General features: G+C 58.4%; 1 protein-coding gene across 1 annotated transcript; it reads right to left on the bottom strand.

The window, feature by feature from the left end:
• Positions 1-2218: 2218 nt before the first annotated feature.
• LOC125101302 (uncharacterized protein KIAA1522-like) lies at positions 2219-8076 on the bottom strand. The gene is made up of 6 exons (XM_047731869.1): positions 5250-8076; positions 4787-4863; positions 3435-3563; positions 3259-3376; positions 2941-3133; positions 2219-2376 (listed from the first exon to the last, which is right to left on the bottom strand). Exons 1-6 carry the CDS (start codon positions 5883-5885, stop codon positions 2219-2221), a joined length of 1311 nt encoding a protein of 436 aa, XP_047587825.1. The 5' UTR covers positions 5886-8076.
• Between the last annotated feature and the right edge of the window lie 1780 nt (positions 8077-9856).

Genomic DNA, 9856 nt, shown 5'->3' on the forward strand with positions numbered 1-9856 from the left:
GTTGTGAAAGGAAGAGGCCGCTGAGTGCAGGGGAGAACTTGTGACTGGATCTTCCTGAGCGGAAAGGACCATCTGCACTCTGGAAGTACCTGCAGCGAAGGGTTCCTGGCACCACCTGCAGAGACGGGGCGGGGGGTTGGGAAACAACACAACGGGGTTAGAAGAAGAAAGAGAAGGAGAATCCCCATGAAGAGTCCTCTGACAGTGGGTGAGAACCCTCCCCCAGGCCAAGAGTTGAGCCAGTCCTTAAGGAGAGGGATCCTTGGAAGTACGGATTTGAGCAGTGGTGTCTGTTAGGAACCCAGAAATCTCTTTGTGATCGTGGGGAATGTACACACAGCATTGTGTCTTTCGATGGGCCCAGGCTCCACCTTGTGCAGCAGTTATAACATCTGAAGCCTTTGTGTTTTGTAGAACTGTTTTATGCGTTGTGATCATTCCCGTATTTCATTGAGAAATCCTGTTTGGGGTGACATGTAGGGCCTTGACTGTGTACTCAGGAAGGACTTCCCCATCCCCCATGACATCCTCCATTCCCAAAGAGGGGCAACGATGGATGTTAGGTGGCCACGTCAGTAGAACAGAGCACCGGTGCACCGTTGCTTGAAATGGGGAAGGTCGGCTGGGTCAGTGATGGTTTTCATAAGGTGCCCATGCATTTGGCCCAGCCCAAGTGTCCAGTGGCCTCTGGAGCTTGGGGAAGCCATGGGCCCAGGTTAGAGCTTCCTGGCCATTGGGTCCCAGCTAGAGGCCCTTATCTAATCCCGAGTCTCCTTGAACCGCCATCAGGCTTTCAGGGGCTCCTCAGGTGGGGAGGAGCATTCTTGGAACGTGCGACCATTTCAGGTCCATATTGGTTGGCGGGTTCTGGCTTGGGAAGAAGAGCCGTTTCTGTCAATGGCTTCATGGAGCCGTTTCTGTCAATGGCTTCATGAGCGAAGAGGACGAGGAAGGCCTGTCGGCGTCAGGATAAATGCTGGTATGATTTGTTGCCAGTGAGAACCAACAGGTGGGCACGAGGATCTCTGCTTTGGGGGCAGACACGTGTGCTGACAGGCTTTGGCCTCGGCAGTCCCGAGTTCGACTGATGACAGCATACCTGGTTCTTCTTACCCCCTTCCCCCGAAAGTGTTGCCCTTGCTAAATCACCTGTCCTCGGCATTTTCGTAGGGGCCTCTTCCGTCTGGTGGACTTAAGAACCTTTCCAGAGTTAGGAGCCATGGGCGTAGAGCGGTCGGGTCCAGGCCTAGGGGTCGCTGGGTTCCCGGTTGGGCTGGTTTCGGGTGTTAGTTCAGGCGTATCTGGAAGCGTAAGGCGGTACTTGATAAATCGGCCTGCTCTCGTGGTTTGCTGGCCTTTGTTCTCTGTGACGCCCTGCAGCTGATGCCAAGTCCTTAGAGTCAGGGGCCATCCCCGTGTGCATTGGGAGGCTCCTTTTCCCAGGAGGGCAGTTGGATGCTTAGCTGAAGCCTTTGTTTGCCAGTGTCCCTGAATAGGGGTGGCTTCTTGGATCAGGAGGACCGCGAGGGAAGAAAGCATTCCAAGAAGCCCTTTGGATTGGAGGTCCCGCCGGAAGATCCTCGTTAGTAGGAGTCGCTGGGAAGTGGGAGAAAACTTGTCCGGGAGATAAGGGCACCCCAGGTGCACCGTCCACTCCAGTTAGAGAGCGGGGTCCTTCATTGTCCCCATAAGTCCCCAGAGAACCCTGTGGAGTGGTGTGTGTTCTCTGGCTCTGAGGGAAAGAGTTCCTCATCCCAGCCCCATCCAGTTGGTCAAGGTGCCCGTTGAGTTCCACAGTCGTGGGGGAATCAGTCGCATGTCCCAGTTGCTGAATGAACCCTGAGCCCATGGGGTCCCGGTATTATGCCCACAGAATAAGAAGCAAGGGGACTGCCCGTCCACGGGCTAATGGGGCCACGTTTCTGAGGGTGACCTCAAGTTGCCTAGCTTGGGTAAGCAACACCTATGGAAAGGCCACGGGAGTTAGACGTGAACGTCCACAAAGGTGGGTTCTTGAAACCTCCTTTTCCTCTTCAAAAGAACACTCCTTTCCAGAGATAGCCAACTCAGGGCTGGTGCCCTTGGAAAGCAAGGCCCGCTTTAACCCACGTGGCCCACTTATCGACTTAAGCTCAGCAAGCCTTGTGATCGATCCTGAGTGATGGCTTAGAATCTGCTTCACTGGGACTTTTCCGAGGAATCTCGGACCGTTGTCTCTCTAGGCCAGAAGCCAAGGGAAGGGCTTGCCATTGGACTTGCCTGTGATACCTGTGGATTTGGGCAGGTTCCTTTTCCTGAGGTACCTGATAGATCCTGGGGTTCCCACTCCTGCCAGGAAGTGACACTCTTTCCGCTCCTGGTGAGGCGGTGGGTAGTCTGGAGGCAAGGGGTCAGGCCAGCATTCCCAAGGGGCTTGCTGGCCGCTGGCTTTCTGAAAGTCAGCCTCAGTCCCTTAAAGCCCTTTGGTCCCATCTGGGTCTTGGCCTAGCTGTCTCCGTAGGACAGTCCCATCCAAGCCTTGGTCAGATCACCCATGTTTCCAGTGATGCCCCATTCCAAGGAGAAGAGATTCTCATGGAACATCAGGAGATGATGAGGGTTGCCATGGGAGATGAAATGCTTCCTGAGATCTTTTGCCTTGGAGGGCTCAGGTAGAGTCAAAGGTGCCATGCTTAAACGTGCTTCCAAAGGAATGTTGGATCCCATTTCTGTACGTCCTAGATGTCTAGCATTGCTGTCCTTGAGGCCCAAGTTTTCCCCGAGGTGCAGCATGGTGCTTGGGGCCCCAGATCCTCTGGCGTGGTGTCTGGGTGCTCCAGAGTCGGAGCTCAGATGAGGGACAGCCTCTCCTCCCTACCCCTCCTGCTGCTGCCCAACACACAGGCTGAGCGGGGCCCGTTTTGTGGGGCCGCTGCCAGTGTTGAGCCCAGCATGGGTCACGGTCCTGTGCGTGGAAGCGCCAGGGGCGGTTCCGGGGCGGCACCCTCGGGGAATCCAGCAGGGGTAGGGCTGCTGCCCCTCGAGTGGATCCCAGGGTGGTCAAGGGGCCCTGGCAGCGCCGCTTCGTCCTGCATGTGTCATGCTGTGCAGGGTTGCCGGGGACTGGAGGGGACAGCGGGAGGAGGAGCAGCCCCTGCAGCAGACAGGGGAGACGACGGGAAGGCTGCTGTCCCGCCCAGTCCCAGGTGGGCCCAGTCTCACCAGACAACGGAGTGTTGTGGGCCCAGAGGGTTGCCTCGTGCTCCGAGTGTCAGTCACCGGCAGGGCCTGGGCAGCCACCTCTGGGTGTGGCGGCCGACTCAGAGGGTCCTCTCGCCTCGCCCTCGGGGTTCCAGTGCCGTCTTCTGGTGGGCTGCCCAGAAGTCTTCCCTTTGGCCTACGGAGGTCAGGCGTAAGAGAGCCGTTCCTGCAGGCGTGTTTCCTGGTGTGTTCACGCCGAATCCTCCTCCGGGCCCAAATCGGAGCCGCAAGTGGGGCCCCGGGGCCGTCCTGGCTCCCTTTGTCGGCGCACCCCAGGAGCCTCTGGTGCCTCGGGGTCGTGGGCAGGCTGTCCTGTGGCGCAGCTGTGGAGACAACGGGTGGAGTGGTGTGAGATAGCGGGTGGCGTGTGGCCTGGGGCAGGGCTTACCAGAGGCCTGTGGGGTTTTGCGGGACGTGTCTTCTGAGGTGTTGAGGTAGAGGTTTCCCTGCAGGACCCATGTGTGACCTGAAGAAAGGGAAGTTTCCCATGGGCCCCCTGTGGCTGAATGAAGGCTACACCGCCAGGGTCACTCAGGCCCCTTCCTGACCGTCCTCCTCCATGACGGCGGGGTCCTCCTCCTGCTGGGCTGTCCCTTCCCCAGCCTCTCTGAGAGCCCTGGACATGCCCTTCTCTGTTGGGGGGCGAGGGGGAGCCTTTGCCCACACGAGTGTTGCTGTGGCGTGGCAGAGACGGCGTGCTCCCGACTCCCACGGGAAGTGTGTTTGCGCAGTCCACGGGCTGTGGGCAGGTGGTGGGCGAGGTGGGAGCAGGCAGGGTGGCCTTTCCCTGGTGGGTCTTCCCTGCCGACTGAGGGATCGAGGAGAGTCTCTAGAATATGAAACTCACATAGCGAGATGGTGCCATGAGGGGACCCACTACCTCCCGCGAGGCGTCTTGGAGGCTCGGGGGACTGGAGGTGTTGGTCAGATCGTTCGGGAGTGGCCGGCGGACATGACTCAGCTGGAGGCCGGGCCCGACTGCGTGCCCACTGGGATGCAGCGCTGGGAGGGGTGAGCCGTCCTGCTCCTGTGAGCCCGGGGGCCTGTCTCGCTTGCTCATTTCTCAGGTGCCTGAAGTGGGAGATGAGGCCACCCCACCACCGTCCCTTCCCGACTAGTGTCGTCGGGGAGCAAGCCGTCTGCTGACTTTTGCAGGGTGGGAGGGCAGGGCTTGGGTGGTGCAGGGGGAGGGGCTCAATAGGGCGTGGAGCCCTTCGCCTGAAGGGCACCGTGCCTGGGCTGCCTGGGGCCCAGTCCCTCCAGGCAGCCAGCGCCCTCCCTCCAAGGTCAGCAGCTCCTGGACGACCGCGCCCAACCACCCCAGGGAGTTGCCCGGATCAGGTGGAGGTTCCCCGTGGGATGTCCTCAGGGCTTCCTAGTGCCTGCAGGGACTGGGACCTTCGTCTCCTCTCCTCTTTGTGGTCAGAGGCTAGGGCAGCACCCCGGGTTTTGTGCGGTTTCTTTCCCGAGGCGCCCACAACAAGGACGGGGCAACGAGGGAGAACTGGTGTCCATATTCACCTGCCCCATTTCCTGCCCAACTCACCCCGTTCCCGAGTCGTCTTCCTCTCCTGCTTCCCTTGTTGTTTGTGTCAAGTCCACAGAAGGGAAGCTGCTTGAGAGCTGAGAGCAAGAGCAGAACTGGGCATGAGCACAGACTCCCCGGCAGCAGAGAACCAAGTGGGGACACCCAGGCCCAGCCTCCCTTCCTGAGGCCCCTCCAGCCGGGTGAGCCGTGCCCTGCCGACTCCCAGCCCTCCTCCCTGCTCTGCTGTCCGGGGCGGCTTCCCAGAGTCAGCGGTGAGGGGTCAGGGTGATGCTAGGAAAGGGGTGAGGAGGGCAGCCCAGGGATGTCCTGCAGCAGTTCCGCTGCAAAGCCCGAGTGCCTGCCGGAGACGAGGGCCTCCAGGGTGGGCGGCGTCTAAGCAGGGCAAGGGGAAGAGCTGGCGGGAGGCGCTTATGGGCAGAGGAGAGAGGAAGCCCAAGAGATGGAGGTGGACGTGAATTACAGGCACGGGGTGGCTCCTTCCGTCGGAATCGTCGTCTTCCGTGGAATCCTCCTCCGGGTCAGAGAGCAGCGAGGATGCTAGGGTGGCCGTGAGAGAGGACAGAGGGGAGTTAGTGCAGCTGACGACCCACGGCCTGCTGCTCTGGGGATGCTGGGCTCTGCCCTCAGTGGGGTGGGTCCCTAGCGCCGAGTCCTCCCTGGCCTTGGTCGCTTGATCTCCGCAGGGTTCAGGGGGGGTCTCTGGTTGCCCACCTGCTCTTCCCACCTCCGATTCCCTCCAAGACCCGGAAGCCCGTCTGTGTGATCCTTTCCCCTCTGGAGGCCGTCCCTGTCCCTGAGACTGCCTCTGCGTGACTTTGTCTTCCTCCGTCCTTGTTCCTGTCCCTCCCTGCTCTCCTTCCTCCTCCTCCTCCTCCTCCTGCTCCTCCTCCCCTAGAGATGCTCCATGTCCTTCCCCCTGCCAAGCTCCACCAGTCCTATTGTTGTCCAGGAGGGGGCAACCAAGGAAAGAGAGGTAGATGTCCTGGGTCCCCCGGAATCGGTCCCCTGATCCCTCTGTGCTGGGAGCAGCTGTCATGGGTCTGGGATTGCTGGGGAAGTGCAGGGAGAGATGGCCCAGCACCTCCCCACAGCCCATGTCTGCCCAGGGACCGAGATGACCTTCCCAGGGACGTGTTTCAGGGAACGCAACGGCCTCTGTTTCCTGAAGTGTTACAGAGGTTGAATGGAGACGGGAGCACAGGAAATTGTGCAGGTGGCCTCAGCTGTTCAGGGCAGCCCTGGAAAACGTCTAGCGGTGTGGTCACTGAAACACAGGATTCCGGGCAGTGCTCCTGCGGAGGCTTGCAGGGAATGGACGCGGTCGAGGTGTGTGTAGGGCCCCGGGCAGGCCTGAGGAACGTTTGCCGTTTGGGCGTGCCTGGGGAGTGGGGAGCATGGCCAGGGCTGTGTGCCGGCGAGGTGGGTTTGTGAGAGGAGCGGTGACTCCCTGGCCCTGCTCCCAAGAGGCTCTGTGCTATGCCTCGACGCCAGCTGGTGAGAGGTAGAGTGGACCCGGGGCAGCAAGTGTGTGAAGCGGGTCCAGCAGCCCCTTCACACAGGCCTGGGGGACCGTGGCCCGCCACAGGGGGTCTCCAGGGCAGCTGCATGGGGGCGTCCTTCCCTTGGGAACACGTCCACAGGTCAGACTCGGCTGGGGTGTGAAGGCGGGCAGAAGCTACGATTTCCGGGAGCCCGTGTGGTGAACCCAGGGGAAGTACGCTTTCCCTTCTGCAGCTCTGGGCGTCCCCTTGAAGGTCCAGCAGCTTGGAGAGAACCAGGACGGTTTGGTAGTGGAGGTTATGAGGGAGAGAGTTGAGACCCGTCTTCCACCTCCTGGCTCACAGCAGAACGTAGCGTCCCGGTTCTCTTGCCCAGGAGAGGGTGGTTGGGGCCGCCAAGTCCCGAGCATGACCAGGTCTGGGCCCGTGCCAAGAAAGATCCAGAATGTCTTGTGCACCATCCCCGAGAGGCCAGGAGCAAAGAGACCAAGCTTTGACATGTGGCAGCGGCCAAGGGAGGCACGAGCTGGTTTGATGGGAAAGATCCTTAAAGGAGCCGCGCAAGGAGTCGAGGTGGTGATGACAAACCCAGCCTACCCTACAGGCCCGTGGGCACCTTGTCTGCTCTTTTCATTCAGAAACCGTGAAATGAGCAAATCGTGCCTGTGCCAGAGCATCCCTTTCCTTGGTGGTTTGTGACCGACCTTCTTCATTCTCCAGAGCGGCAGGGGCAACCCCAGGTTCCCGGGAGCCCTGTCCCACTGTTCCCTTCCTCGGTGCCGTTCCCTACCTGCAGAGACTTCGTCCTCACTGTTGGAGTCGTCGAGGCTCTCTACACGCAGATCTGTAGGAACCGAAAGAGGAGCAGTGCCGTTAGGAGAGAAACTGCCTCACCCCTTCCTCCCAGGTGCGTGGAGATGTCTCTGGGCCATGCAGCGTCTGCCTGACCCTTTTGCTGCGCTGTCAGAGGTTCACGGGGCTGGTGTGGAGCCGGAGCCCTCGGAGGAGACAGGGATTGGAGTTTCATCCCTTCTAATGAGACCAGGATGCTGCAGCAGTCACCTCAGTGTCAGTTCTGCATGCCCATGACCGCTGTCCCCTCCCAGCGCAACCATCGGAAACTCCAGTCATTATGGGACTCTTGACGTGTGTCTAGTGGGAGTGAGCAACTGGATGTTTTCATTCCCTTGATGATTTCTGTATACTGCATTGCGATAATAAAGGACTGTGTACAATGGATACTAGACAGACTCTTTCCTGGATCGCTCAGCACTAGAAACCAACCAGGAGCGAGAGACAAGGCCTGCTCTCTTGGGTATTTCTAGGGCATCAGTGGCTGGCCTGACAGGGCCGTTGATAGGGAAGACGTTTCCAGGCGCAAGCACACCCACCAGGCGCTGCTGGAGGTCTTTGGACCCTAAGAGATTAAGGTGAAGCCCCAGTTCCTAGAATAAATGGGGAACAGATTCATGCAGCACTGACCAAAAGCATAATGTGATGTTCTTGGAACAGAGAAGCTGCTAGAATACATAAGGGAACCACAAAGGAACACAACGAGCCACAACGTTTCTGAATAGGAAGAAGTCGGTGGTGGGTCCCTAGAAGCTGACCCTCCAATACCTTGGATGACTGCCCTGAGCCAACAGGATGGTGCTGGCATACAAATCGGCAGGGCACCTGGGAGCGGACGAGAAATGCCCAAAGAAATGCGCTCACGTTGGCATCACGATGCTTGACAAGAGGACCGCCTAGAAAACGCATCCTCTTCTGAAACAGGGAACAGAGCGAAAAGGCAGCCCCCAGATTGGAGACACCATGGGCGGTCCTTATTTCAGAAAAGGTGTGTTCACTGACGAAAAGGAAAACCAACCAAGAAAAGCAACCAAACAAAAGAAGACCAGGATTTCACCAAATGGAAGAATCGAGAAGAAGACAGGAATAGTCTGTGCTGTAAAGGGAACAACGAGTGACTCGGCCAGTCAAACAGACGTCGTACGAAAAGATGGTCAGCATAAGGCATCGTGAGGGCAATGCGAATCCAAAGTTACGCTGAGCTGTGGCATTGTCAGTCAGGGTAGCGAGGACCCAAAGCAGGAATTCAAACCCAAGACCCATGTTGGAAGGATGCAGAACATTGGAGACTTGGTATGCAATTCGTGGAATGCAGACTGGTGCAACCACCCTGGAAAAGCCTGTTGAGTGTTCTCAGAGAGCAGCGAAAGGTACTCCCGTGGATCCCGCACATGCGAGTGAAGGAAAGAGATGTCGGAAAATCAGATTCTGTTCCAATACGTGTTTCTCCTGAGAGAAAGTCTTGTTGGCTGCCAAAGAACCCTGAAACCCTGATTTGGCTCTGTTTCCATTCCCAGGCACTGAACTCCCTTGAGTTGTCTATTGGCCCAACCCTTCCGAGTCTAAGAAGGCCCTCTTGCCCGGACGGATGGCCAGCGAAATGGGTGGTGATTGTCCTGTCACACCTGTGGAGGGTTGAGGTTCTCTTTGGCCACCTTGCAATGCACAGAGCACCCTTGGTTCCTGCATGGAGGGGGCCCAGGTCCCCCCAGTGATGCTCAGTCCCTGAAGACGACCTCATTCTCCCTTGGATAGGACACCTTTCGGTCCCACCTCCGAGAGACCCAGGGAGGACCAGTGGTGGGTGTGGGATTTCCCCTGGGAGAAGGCCAGTTGCATTCTTGGACACAGTATCTGCAGGGAAATGGTAGATCTCCTTGGAGAAAGACGGAGTGAATTGGCCCCATCTGTTCCCTGACCACTGCCCCTTTGTGCGGGTCCTCCCCGAACGGGCTGTTGCACGAGGCTGCCGCGGAAGCCGCCTGCAGAAGGGAGGAGTGTGTCCCAGCACTCAGTGCTTCTGGCGAGGTTGGGAAGACGCATCGTGGGGCCTCTGATGCCGAGACGTGTGTGTGAGTGTAGTGTCAAGAGGGAGGTGCTGTGACCATTCCTGCCCGAGACCTACCTTGGCGGCGGGACAGCCCCAACCTGGACGCTGACTCGGGAACAGGGATTGGAAAAGACACACTTGTGTCTTTGGGGCACAGTCTAGCCCTTCCTAGTTAGCGACGGGATTTGTTTTCTGGGGGAATTGATGTGTGTTTGCAAGGAAAGAACACCTCTTTCAGTTGTAGGTGTTGAAGAGTTTTCCCGTGAATGCACGTTCATGACGTGACAGTGATGGGAAACTTCCCTGAGAACGTGAACACCATTAATCGCCATTTTGAGGGGACCAGACACGTTCGAGAACATAGCATTCACCCACCTGACACACACACACACTAACCCTGAGAATCACAGCGCGTGGATTCCCATGGAAACACACCTCGTGCCCAGCACCCAATCCTACAGCACCTACTAGAGCAGCACGGTAGCTTGCGGGGTCAGGGTCACGAGGCCTCGGGTCTCGGTCCGGAGCATGACCCTTAGTCTCGTTGCAACAGGTTCTGGATTCTGGGTGGCTCTCAAGATGGAGCCTGCAAGGAAGCCCCACCTTGCCCATTGTCCAGGTTGCTCCAAGCCAATGAGTGACTCTAGAGGACAGCATACTTACCGC

Source organism: Lutra lutra, chromosome 5, assembly GCF_902655055.1.
Source record: "Lutra lutra chromosome 5, mLutLut1.2, whole genome shotgun sequence".
In the NCBI taxonomy this organism is placed as follows: domain Eukaryota; kingdom Metazoa; phylum Chordata; class Mammalia; order Carnivora; family Mustelidae; genus Lutra; species Lutra lutra.

What these genes read in the sequence shown, in the direction of transcription:
- LOC125101302 (XM_047731869.1), bottom strand. Translation starts at nt 5,885, where the DNA reads ATGGGCTGTGGGGAGGTGCTGGGCCATCTCTCCCTGCACTTCCCCAGC. An exon ending in GAAGACGACTCGGGAACGGG is followed by an intron (nt 3,564 to 4,786) that starts GTGAGTTGGGCA and finishes TTGTCTCCACAG; the next exon opens with CTGCGCCACAGGACAGCCTG. An exon ending in GGCCCGGAGGAGGATTCGGC is followed by an intron (nt 3,377 to 3,434) that starts GTGAACACACCA and finishes TGACCTCCGTAG; the next exon opens with GCCAAAGGGAAGACTTCTGG.